Raw genomic sequence first — 13,163 nt, forward strand, 5'->3', positions numbered from 1 at the left:
ACGATGCACTGTTTCTTTCTCTTTTTGCTCTGTATGCACCACTCTGCATTTAATCATTAGTGATCGATCTCTGCTCCCCTCCACAGCATGTCTTTTTCCTGGTTCTCTCCCTCAGCCCCAACCAGTCCCAGCAGAAGACTGCCCCTCCCTGAGCCTGGTTCTGCTGGAGGTTTCTTCCTGTTAAAAGGGAGTTTTTCCTTCCCACTGTAGCCAAGTGCTTGCTCACAGGGGGTCGTTTCGACCGTTGGGGTTTTACATAATTATTGTATGGCCTTGCCTTACAATATAAGGCGCCTTGGGGCAACTGTTTGTTGTGATTTGGCGCTATATAAAAAAAAATTGATTGAAATTGATTGATTGATTTTATTTAATATGACGATTCGTTTTGAAGTTATTAATTCCAACCGGACTTGGTAGAGAGCGGCGCAGTGTTTGGAGTGGTACAAAGGGAACGGAGGATGATTCTCATTTCTTGCCTGCAGCAAGACAAGAGTCCCAGTTCTTGACTTTAATCTGCACAAAAGTGACTCACGATTGACATTTTAATGGCTTTGAGAGGGGTTAAGAAGCAGACTTGCCGCTTCTGGAAAGTAGTGAAGTAGTGCTTCATTGCTTCAAGTTTCAAGCAGTCACTGCAGAAGCCATTGATTGCAGACCCTGCAGCGGGTCTGTAATCAACACAGCGATAGGATCGTTTTCACGATTAACACCATCAAAAACAAAACAAAAAGGCTACTGATGCCGGTGGATCAAATCATTTCTTACTGATTCTTGAAAAGAACCGGTTCTCGATACCCAACCCTACTCACAACCCGCCTAGAGAGTGTTTGCTCGCAGCTGTGCTGCAGTAATCCTTAGGAAAGTTTGGGAAAGAATACAGGGAGAGTTCTTGCCATGTACAGGCTGCACGCCTTTTAATTAGCACGTGCCAATCACTCCTGATTAACGTGTGGTTGAACTAATAAGGTATTAAAACAAGAGTCACCGGGAGATGACATATCGTATTCGTGCTTCTGAGGGCCCAGGGCTGATACCAGCCCACCCCCTTTTTGAAGAAGGTTGGTTAAACGCCCAGCCAAAATTATTATTTTTTAAATTAAAGTTTACTAAATGCTCAACTAAAATAAATTAATACCATGACCCCAGCACATTATAAAAAAAAAAAAAAAGTTTTCACAATGTTTTTCTCCTCTTCCATGCCGTACTTGTGACAATGTCATCTGTTTGTCCAGTGCTCTTATTGTGAAAGACTTTGTGCAAGAAACAGGAAGTGTTCACTGTTCAACTGTTGCCACAGTCGAACAGTGAAGGAGCTACTCTGTTCATTTCTGTCAGACAGAAGTCGTTTTTTCATCCACTGAAATGAGTTTCTTGTCAGCTGATGTGCGCAAAGTTCGTCATTAAGCTTTGTGTGTGCTCAGAACTTTGAGTGGAGGTCAGACAGATCTTTTCAGCTGCCTGGACATTTGTTTGATGTTTGAGTGTGAGAAGAGCACAAGCAGTGCTTCTGGACAAGGACAAAACAAAAACTGGCTTCAAGTGTTGACAGTCAGCAACAGATGGGATGTTCCACTGTTTTCGGTGAGGCTGATGGCAAAATTATGGATTTTTTTTTATCTTAACAAACAGGAATCACAGATAGCAACAAACAGATTATATAACTGCAGAGTCACCTGGATTTAAACAGGTAGGAGGTTGTTTTTTATACAACCCCTGGCAACATCCTCCGACGCCAGTGATTCCATAATTTTTGCCAGGGGTTGTATCTTCCATGTGTGCCAGACTTTTCTGCTTTAATATAAACACTGTGCAAAATGTTTCAGTGAAGTAAATTATTGTCCGTGTGGTTAATATTGAAAATCGACCGTGGACGTCACTTGTTTTTTGTTGTTTTGTTTTTTTGCTGCACCAGTCATTAGCTGATAAGCAACACATTTAATAAATGATAAATGGATGGGGAGGGACCACAGGCAGGTGATTTGTTCTTTATTTGTGAGGAAATCAGACACTTTATCGAAATGGGCAGTCTGGCAAACATAATATTTGTCTGAGTTTGTGCAACCTCCTCCTCCCCCACTTCAAGCAGAATTTCATGTGGAGTGCTCAGATGCAGGGCCTTGGTATCCCCCTCTCCCCAGAAATCGATAGTACAAAGTGTGGGGGATCACCCAAGTACACCATTATGTTACATATGAATGAAATTTGTCACCTGGTTCTTGAGATATTGCGCTAACAAGCAAAAACGGATGGACGGACTATTGTTTTTAATCCCCCGAAATAAAAATAGTCCATCCGATTTGAACCCATAACTCCAGAACATTTAGTCAAATATAGTTCAAACTATACCTTTTATAATCAGACAAATAATGCCTTATATTTTTAAATATGATTGGAGCATTTTTTTTTTTCTTTTCAATTTTGACCTGTGTAATTCTTCATTGACCCCTACCTGGCTACAGCTGACACCCTGGGATGGCCACCATATATTCTTGTGTCAGCCATGGTACGAGGAGCGAATGAGAAATTCTGAGCCCGACCCAGAAAGAATAGGACTTGGTTCTCCATCTTTTGCATTCTGAGAAACCAAGTGTAGTTTAGACCCCTTAAGTGGTCCTGATTAGGTGAAAATTGACTACTGGCTCCCGGACTAATGAGGGCAGCATTCAGAGAACATGCATAATATTCAACAATATTACAGAACTTTACAGTGCAGTCAACTAGTCATGAGTGATTTACATGTTGGTGAAAATGACCCACTGTGTGTTTCACCGGACACAAAGCAGCAAAGCAATGGGGGGGCAATGTGATGTGAAATTAACATTTAAAGGATCCGGCATGCAGTTGCAGTGTGAGATTTTGACTAAACAACAGTAAAATAAAAATATTTTTGCACTGAAACGTCACAGAGATTCACAGAGTCCCTTTACCCTTGTCTTGAAATGTCCAGGCTGTGGTTTATTTTTTACCTGTAGGTCAGGACAGGGTCGTTTGGCGGGAGGAGACTGAGAACCAAGAGGTGCATCTTCAGCTTCTTTAGATAAGTGCTTCAACATGATACATGTCTTTACTGGGAACCCCCTGCAGAGGTACACAGGCATGCTTAATACAGCTCAGTAATGAATGAGTGAAGATGTAACCACTTAATTCAGCATCATATATTTGCAACAAAAAAGAAAAAAAAATCTTAGGTATCAATAATGTGAAATATCAAGAGTGAAACAATTCGTCACAAAAAAAAGCTAAATTAGATTCTAGCATCCAGACCTTAAAACATTCAATATGAGAACACATGTAATTTCACACACCAACACTAAGGGGCGCCATACACCAGACACAATGCTGTCGATGCTTTGTGTAGCAAGGTTACAGTTGGTTTTGTAACTGTCAGTTGAATTCTCTTCTTCTTTCATGACAAACACACAGAAGTTATAGTTTGCAGTGTGTTTTGAATAAATGTGTGTGGAAAAATAATTTTTCGCTTTATTTTTTCCTTGCCTATTTTTGACTGTAAACCTTTATTACACTTATAAAACACAACAAAAACATATATATTCTGAAAGCACAGGTTGTCCTGAAAAAAAGAGACATAAAACTTGATTGTGGGATGCAGGGAGAGCTGTTAACAGCAATAATAAAACATTTATGCCAGGCGAGTGAACTGTCCAAAAAATGCCCTCAGACCCCAGAGGGTTAATCAAAGAAAAAGAAACAGCACTACACAGGATCTGAGGCCTGTTGGTGTTTGTCCTCAGATTCTGTAACGTGAAGCGGATGAGTTTACAACTCCACCTGGATAGGACACCATTCCATCATATGTTACTTCCCCGGCCAAATCTGGTTCCCATTTACAGCTGGGTGGATTTAGAAAATGCGGATGAGGTGGTTTGTCTCAGGAGACAGATGGGTAGCGTGACCAGGGATTAAACCCAGAAGTATATAATGGAAGACCAACTCCAAATCCCACTACGCTACTTGCTCTGCAATTCAGTTTTGTATGTTTTTGGAGAATTTTCACACCATTCTTTGACTAAGCAGAGGCTGATCAAGGTGTGATAAATCACACACGTGTGAGTGCTGTGTCAGAACCAGCCTGTATGTGAAAAAGAAAACTGACTCCAGATCCACCAGTAACACACCGCTGGATTATCTACAATCAGTTCGGTCATGTCCATGTTAAGCATGAACCAAACTGAATGTGACCAACACATCAGCCCACTCAGCAAGCCCATTGAAGATCAGTGTCAGTTTAGTAACAGCATGTGTGCAACGTTACAGCTGACATCACTGGAACAGTAAATACAGTCTTTAAAAAAACAAAACAAAAAGTGTTTTACTGGATGTTCAATTTTATCAAACATCACGAGTATACGACTTATATAAAGTCTCATGAGAAACAAAAGAAGTATGGTTAAGTGCAGGCAAGTCTAAACAGGGCCTAATTTTTGATCTTCACAAAAAAGCCAAGGCCAGATGCAAATAAGCCATAAGGTTGATAAACAACAAGCGCAATTAGAGATTTCTGACGTCCTCCAATCCGGGTCCAGATCACCTCAAAAATTCAGTGGTGATCCATGCCCTAATAGCTAGCTGTAGTGCAAAATTGGTGAGAATCCATGAAGTACTTTTGACGTAATCCTTCAAAGCCTATATAAAGTGAAATCTTGATCCAGAATCCAGATCACCTCTAAAATTTAATGGGTTCTTCCATGGCCTAATATATATTTGTGGTGAAAGTTTTGTCAAAATCTGTGCAGTAATAGTTTTAACGTAATCCTGCTAACAGACAAACCGATAGAAAAACGAATAAATAAACGCTGATGATTTTATTACGTCCTTGGCGGACATAATAATGACAATATTATGCATAAAGAGTCACTGGCCAAAAAGCTTTATACCTTCAATGTAAAATCCTTCTGGAAGGAGGTTAAAATAATGAATCACAGCAACACCCCCCCTGCCGACCACCACAGATGGCGTCTCAGGTGGTGCTGCCACAGCTGCAATTTGGAAGAGCCACTTTGAGGACGTTTTCAACTGTCATAAGCAAACACACGGTAACTATAATTGACAAGGTAAATTGCAGATATGAAGAGATTTTTGTGTCTAGGGAGGAGATTGGGATGGCCATCAAGAGCCTGGAGAACAAAGGCTGTGAACCTTTAGGCATCTATGCCGAGCACCTTAAATATGTATCCACTCATTTGCTAGACAAAGTGTAGGAAAACCAACACCCACAACTGCATGTCGCAGGTAGTGCAAGTGCAAGGACGCTGGGTTGTATATTATTCTTTTGATACAGACCACAGCAAGTGATGGAATTTTGGATAATCCTGGTTTCAACAAAGGGTTTTTGAATTTGAGTTTTAAAGTTAAAAATAAGGGAAGAGTTATATATACAGCCACTGTGATTAAAGTTACCAGCTCAAGAATACATTACGGTACGTAAGTGAGAGTCCTCCCATAAATAGGATGAATTTCTGAGAACAAAACTCCTTTGACCTTGAAATGTTGCTGCACTTGATTTTCAGCAACAGCGTGTTTTTCAGCGTGTGTGCATGTCAATCACTTACTTGTCTCTGCATTTCTGCAGTGCTTCATCAGCTAAAAGCTTCAGGCTGATCAGCTTATCTCCCCGATAGAAACCATCTGATAGAATTAGAGATAAAACACAACAGATGACAAACAAAGTTAATCAGATCAAAGTGTAATTATGATTTACCATGTGGACAAAATTGGATTATTTTGGAACAAGCAGCAAAAAGACCAGACTGAAACTTCCCAGCCTTTAAAGACATCTAATCATGTGCTCTGTAAAATGCAGTCTATCCATTCCAGTTTGTTAACCTTCAGTCATTTTCTATACGTACTTCATCCAATTAGGGGTCACGGGGGGCTGGAGCCTGTCCCAGCAGTCACTGGGCGAGAGGCGGGGTACACCCTGGACAGGATGCCAGTCTATCGCAGGGCCTCACAGACAAACACATTCACAACTGCAGTCAATTTAGACTCACTGATTCACCAAACCTGCATGTCTTTGGCAGCCGAAGGAAGCCAAAGCATCCGGAGAGAACCCACGTGAACATAGGAGAACAAGCGAACGCCACGCAAAAAGAATCCAGTGGGAAGCAAGCCCAGTGTTGTCAGTTTGTTCATTAAAACACTAAATCAGAATCAGAATCGCCTTTATTGTCATCTTAATTTATATTACAACGATATTTGAGTGCAACTCCAAAAAGGTGCTTTCCGTGGTGCGAGTAATTTTTAGCCAAATAAAAGATAGTGAAATTTAACAGTAAATTATTCAGAGTATATAAACATAAGGTAAAATAAAATAAAATGTTGACCAAGTAAAATGTAAAAGGAGAATTATATACAACTGTGGAACCATATTGCACGGGAATATTGCACATGGTTTACAGATACTGCACAAGAAACTTGAAAGGTGCAGATTTGAATGATTTGTTATTGTTCAGTGCAGTGATCGCTCTGGGGAGAAAGCTGTCCCCGAGTCTAGTTTTGACTGACCTATACCAGTGATCTCCAAACTATTCCAGAAAGGGCCGAGAGGGTGCAGGTTTTCTTTGCAGCCACTGACTCCAGCAGATGATTTCACTGATGAACTCATCCCACCTGCTCCAAGTGATGTTAATCAGTGAAATCACCTGCTGAAGTCAGTGGCTGCAAAGAAAACCTGCACCCTCTCGGCCCTTTCTGGAACAGTTTGGACACCACTGACCTATACCGTCGACCAGAGGGTAGTAGGTCAAACAGGTGGTTGCTGGGGTGGGATGTGTCTTTGCTGATGCTGACAGCTCTGCTGAGGTAGTGAGAGCTGGCAATGTCTTCCAGGCTGGGCAGCGAGCAGCCAGTAATCCCCTGGGGTGTTTGGATCACCCTCTGCAGCGCTCTCCTGTCTGCTGCTGAGCACCCCCCGTACCACACTGTGATGCAGTACATCAGGATGCTCTCGATGGTGGCTCTGTAGAACAAGACCAGCAGCTTCTCCTCCAGACTGTTTCTCCTGAGCACCCCCAGGAAGTGGAGTCACTGCTGGGCTTTCTTCACCACGACTGTGGTGTTGGCAGTCCAGGAGAGGCTGTCAGAGAGCTGCACTCCCAGGAACCTGATGGAGCTGACCCTTTCCACACAGTCCCCTTGGATGTAGAGCGGGGCTGGGTCAGCCCTGTTCTTCCTGAAGTCCAGGAGTATTCCTTTTGTTTTTGTGGTATTCAGCAGCAGGTTGTTAGCCGAACACCACGCTGTCAGTCGATTTACCTCGTCTCTGTAGTTGGTCACATCCCCCCTGAGATGAGCCCAATCATGGTGGTATCATCCGCTTTCCACTTTATGATGGTGTTTGTGGGATGGGTCAGAAAGCAGTCGTGCATGTAAAGGATGAACAGGAGGGGGCTCAGTACACAGCCTTGAGGGGAACCGGTGCCGAGTGTGATGGTGGAGGAAAGGTGGGGGCCAAGTTTCATGGACTGTGGGCGGTTTGTGAGGAAGTCCTTGATCCACTGGCAGATGGGGGTGGAGATGCCCAGATGTGTTAGTTTCTCTCCAGGATGATGTGGTAGAAGGCTGAGCTGAAGTCCAGGAAGAGCATCCTCACATAGCTCCCTTGGTGCTCCAGGTGGCTCAGCACGGTGTGGAGAGCTGTGGTGATAGCGTCCTCCGTGAGTAGCGGTTTGCCCTGTAGGCAAACTGGCGGGGGTCCAGAGTGGGAGACAGACAGGCCCTGATGTGCTGAGAGACCAGTCTTTCAAAGCACTTCATGACCACAGGCGTGAGTGCCACAGGCCTGCAGTCATTTATGCTTTCCACTGCTGACTTCTTTGGGACTGGAATGATGGTGGAGGATTTGAGGAAGAGTGGAATGGTGGCCTGTGACAGAGACAGGTTTAAGATGCAGGTGAAAACTCCAGCCAATTGGTCAACACACGCTTTGAGTACCTTGTCAGGTACACCATCGGGGCCAGTCGCCTTCCTGGGGTTCACCGCCTTCAGCAAACGTCTCACTTTGTGTTCCTGAAGTGTTAACGTGCTAGTGCTGGAAAGTGGTGGGTGTGGAGTTGCTGCTGGTCTGTCTGCTTCGAAGCGGGCAAAGAAGTGGTTTAGCTCCTCTGCCAGCGAGGCGTCAGACCTAGCATTTCCTGGGTTGCTGCTTCTGTAGTTGGTTATATGATTTATTCCCTGCCACATCCTTCTGGGGTCATTTACAGCGAAGTGGTCCTCTATCTTTTTCTTGTAGGCAGCCTTGGCCTCTCTGATGCCTACATGCTAAATGCCTAAATGCTATTACCGTAAAAGTCATCGTATTAAGAGTGCATACAGTGAGCAAAAGCTGATTAAATCTTCATTAACTTTAATGCACCAGATCAATACAAGAATTCTGACTGGCTTATGTAGTAACAATCCAGCTAAACACTGAAGGATGGTTGGTGGAAGGTGAAAATTGTTGAAATTGCATGTAGCTTGTCTTCCATCTGCTGGACAACTCTGGGCTTGTTGCAGAGAATAATTTAATATCTTGAAGTTATGTGTTGCTTGAAATTAGCTCATTTGTCAGTTTTATTCATTACAAAAGCCACAGTCTGGTGGCTACCACTACTTAAATAAAATAAAAGCAGGCTTATTAGCATCACCTGATGGTGATAACGTCCCCACAGCAACTGATACTGAAAACACTGCAAAATCCAGTGATCCCTGATTTTAAAAAAGGAAAAACCTGTCTTCAAATCTTTTCCTGTTAGTAGATTCATTTCCAGCTCTCCCATCTAATCCATTCATCATATTCCTTCAACAAAGTGCTAAACAAAAGTATACATTTACAGTATATACAAAAAGTATATAAAGACCCATCTCAAATAGGCTGAATGTTAACAATCACAATTTAAAAAAAAAAATTGCTATGAGGCAAAGGAGGTGTGATTTAGTCACATCTGGGATCAAATATGTTTTCCACAAAATAAGCAGCAGAAACATTTTCACATAAGCAAGAGCCAGGGAGATAGACACAAGGTGGGGGAACAAAACAAAACACTAAAACTAAACTATGCTGGTATTTCTATTTTAATGACACCAGCTGGTCTGCAGCTTTTCCTGCACGCGTGTTTCATTCTGTGTAAGAGTGTCAGCTGCATGTGAAGCTTCACATCAGTCATGCTATGAAACTCTGCAGCTCCAAAAGCAGCTGAAAAAGTCCATCACGGGATAAAGTGAATGAGACCTGAAATGAAAGCAGTCTCACACTTCCTGTTCTAGTTAACCTGTTTACAAGCCAGCACGATTACTCAGCCACCTGCTTTTTCATGCACTCAAAAGAATTGTTCAGGTCAATGAACTAAGTGCCCAAAGTGAGACACCAAAGCTTCAGCACATTCCCACAGCCAACAAATTACTTCTGAAAACATGTACTTGAACAAAGCGCCAACTACGTTCTCATCCACTGGTGTCTTGGAGGGTTTCACTTGCATCTGTTTATTTTGTTGGTAAGTTTACCAAAAATGGATCAATCAATTATTGCATCATGTGGCTATAAAGACACACACAAGATCAGCCACAGCAAGAAGTTATGGGAAAGAGCAGGAACAGCTAGGCTTAGAAAGGAGGTGAAAATCTGTGAACAGCACTATGGTTTCATGGAGAAAAAGTTTACTACAGATGCAATGTTTGCTCTGAAAGTGCTGATTTAGAAGTATCGACAGGACCAGAAGGAGTCACATTGTGTGTTTGTGGATTTAGAGAAAGCTTATGACAGGGTGCCAAGAGAAGAGTTGTGGTATTGTATGAGGAAGTCTGGAGAGGCAGAGAAATATGTGAGGGTGGTGCAGGATACATCCAAGGACATTGTGACAGCAATGAGATGCACATTAGGCATGACATGCATTCAAGCTGGAGGTGAGATTACATCAAGGATCGGCTCTGAGCCCTTTGTTTGCAATGGTGATGGACAGGTTGACAAACAAGATCAGACAGGAGTCTCAATGGACTATGATGTTTGCTGATGACACAGAGTAGAGAGCAGGTTGAGATGAGCCTGGAGAAGATGATGACGGGCCTTTATCGTCATTTAACATACATGCATGCATACATACATACAATGGAATTTGTCCTCCTTCATTTAACCCATCCCAACTACAGTGGGCAGCCGCAGTCTGACCAACTCCAGATGTAGAGATTCTGCCTTGTAGTGGAGCAGGTAACTGTAACAATCCTTCAATTCTAGAAACAAGCACCAAAACTGGCGCACATACTCCTTAGACCCGAGGTCTCAAACCGCTTCCAAAAAGGGCCGAGAGGGTGCAGGCTTTCTGTGCAAACACCCACTCCAGCAGATGATTTCACTGATTAACTGATTTCACCTGCTCAAAGAGATGTTAATCAGTGAAATCACCTGCTGGAGTGGGTGGTTGCACAGAAAGCCTGCACCCTCTCGGCCCTTTCTGGAACCGGTTTGAGACCTCTGCCTTAGACGTTACTCTTTTGGCAGAACCAACTGGCCAACTGAATTTTCAATAGGTGACCAGGTAGGGGACACTTCAAGAATTACACAGGAACCAAAATTTTAAAATGATCCAATTGTATTGAAAACTACACCACATTGTTTGATCAAAAAGATTCCAAAAAGGTTTGATTTAAACTTGCTCCAATTTTGGTAAAAAAGTGGTGTAAATTATTGGTTGAGCTAAGAATTAATAAATGGAATAGTTTTGATTGTGGTGAATGTTTGGTCTCCAAAGTAAACGTCAAACAATGTTGTCGTCCACTGAATTAGATGACATGCGACATGTTACCTCATAATGTGACAACTAAGCATGACACATGGTGCAAACTATTCCTTTATAAAAATCAAATTAACTCAACCAATACAGGGAGGCAAATAAGTATTTGATCCACTGTGGATTTTGCAAGTTTTCCCACCTACAAAGAATGGAGAGGTCTGTAATTTTTATTGCAAGTACACTTCAGCTGCATTTCGACTGTTTTAAACATGAGCTAAACAATTTTTTTAGATTCTGTCTCTCACAGTTGAAGTTGAAAAAATATCGAACGGCAGTCGAGGTGGACTCTAACTGCAATTTGACTGCATTCAAAATATTTGCACGGTGTCAAAACAGCATTCAAAACAGTCTGAATCACATTCAAGGGAAATTCGTTATGGTCAGGCATGTCTAATCCTGCCAGCATGTCCCAGACTCCACCCTCATGCTTCCCCTTTGGTGTGCACAAAGGAAATATTGTAATGTGCAAAGTCTGTGGCACACAGTCATTTTATGAAGTAGATGTGAACATTGCACAATCATACCGAAAACACTTGTGTGTCACTGCGAGTCCATATGCGTCACACATCCGTGAATCAGCACGCGCAGCTGAACGGCCTGTCACAGCTGTAATACGCATCAAATGACAAATATATCATCAGTCCACCTCATGATTCTGAAGATCTATCTGTAATATAATGTTATCATGGCTGTAACAGCCCGGTCAGACAGTTGTGCAACACATCTCTGAGCGGCGGACCACAGCGTGCAGCTCAACAGTCTGTCACAGCTGTAATACGCATCATATGACAGATACATCGTCAGTCCACCTCATGATTTAGAGGCTCTATCTGTAATATTATGTTATTATGGCCATAACAGCCCAGTCAGATGGCTGCACAGTGCTTCAGCGCGTCTCATATAATGGCCAATAATAATGGCCAATATCATCTAAACCATTAGACCAATCATGCAACTAACAATGCAACAGTTTACCCAGGCACTACAATGTAAATAAAGTAAGTATTCACCATTGGAACGGCTCCAGATGCACTTTTCACCGCACGGCGGCCACCAGCCACGCTGCATCCATCAGCTATCATGTCATCTGTCTGACATGGGTGAGAAGTGGGTAGATGCATCATCCACTACAACATATTTATTCCGTAAGACAACGCGTCCAGACAGCGTTCACCACTCGTCCCCCCCATATTCTGCAGGACATCAGCTCTTTAGTGGACAGTGCACCTTCCCACCGTCCAGCAGCTGTAAGCAGCGATGAGGGTGGATGGTTCTGTGTGGAAGATCCCTGATGAATCGGAGCTTTTGGATATGACTCTTTGGATCCTTACTGCCGGTTCAGATTGAGCCGGGGTTTATGCATGTGCCTGCCACACACACACATGCGCCAACCACATGTGGACAAATCAGTCAGGCGAGTCAGAGTGCAGTCTGGGTTTTCAGGTGGCTGTCCTCTGCAATTCTTTTTCCCCTCCCAGATGTGGCTCAAATTGTGGGGTTTTTTGACATTCTGCCTGATTCGGCTTGGCTCATGCTCATTCGTACTAAATGTGATGGGGCCCTTAACGTTTGACCCCTGTACAAACTGAAATTGACCTTTGTCACCATTCTTACCGCAAAACCCCATAACACTCAGTCAGTTAGTCCAAACTATACCTGTTAATCCAATACTATACTTATTTTACCCGGTGTAAATAAAAACAAGATCGCAGTGAGACCAGCTATGTTGTATGGCTTAGAGATGGTGGTGCTAATGAAAAAGAGATGGAAACGGTTGGCCTGTTATGGCAACGCCTAACGGGAGCAAACAGAAGAAGAGGAATGAAAATGTGTGTGTGAGTAGCTATATATGCCTATATATACACACACATTTTCATTATATATAATAAATCTACCTCTCAACCCCTCTGGGGAGGGTGGTATGTGTGTTCCTCAAGCTCGGGTTCTCTACAGTGGCCTGGCCATTAACCCCCAAACCATGAATCAGCTGCAAATTCTGAATTATCCACAAACTGAACTGCAAAACGTGAATACTGAAAAAACATTTCCCGAAATGTGAATGCAGGTCTCACAAAATGCTTGGCCGCTACAAGCCAGTTATCCCTGTGGTACCTTTTCTGACACCTCCTGCTTAAAACTCAAAAAGTCAGAAGGATCCTGAGACTCCTTCTGCGTTTTCACTTTCTGTATTCACACTGAAATTCAAGCTCAAGCGAGCTTTTGCCCTTCTGCTCCATGGGAGGTTTCTGTCCTCCCTAAGCTCGTCTTAAGGGACACCTGCGTTTGACAGGTAGACCAGTCTCCCCACCTGCCGCTGTCCCCGGAGCGGGTCACGCCCAGAGGGCCGGGCACTTGACACCAGAAGCGAGAGCCCACTTG

At 43.1% G+C, this 13,163-nt stretch overlaps 1 protein-coding gene across 1 annotated transcript in view; it reads right to left on the minus strand.

The window, feature by feature from the left end:
* LOC117513133 (acetyl-coenzyme A synthetase, cytoplasmic-like) overlaps nucleotides 1-13,163 on the minus strand; it is a 75,180-nt gene that overhangs the window by 36,329 nt on the left and 25,688 nt on the right. The window contains 2 exon segments of the mRNA XM_034173467.1: nucleotides 2,967-3,078; nucleotides 5,571-5,646. Of these exon segments, the coding sequence (XP_034029358.1) occupies nucleotides 2,967-3,078; nucleotides 5,571-5,646 (188 nt within the window).

The sequence above is a fragment of the Thalassophryne amazonica genome, chromosome 6 (assembly GCF_902500255.1).
Source record: "Thalassophryne amazonica chromosome 6, fThaAma1.1, whole genome shotgun sequence".
NCBI classification, from domain to species: Eukaryota; Metazoa; Chordata; class Actinopteri; order Batrachoidiformes; family Batrachoididae; genus Thalassophryne; species Thalassophryne amazonica.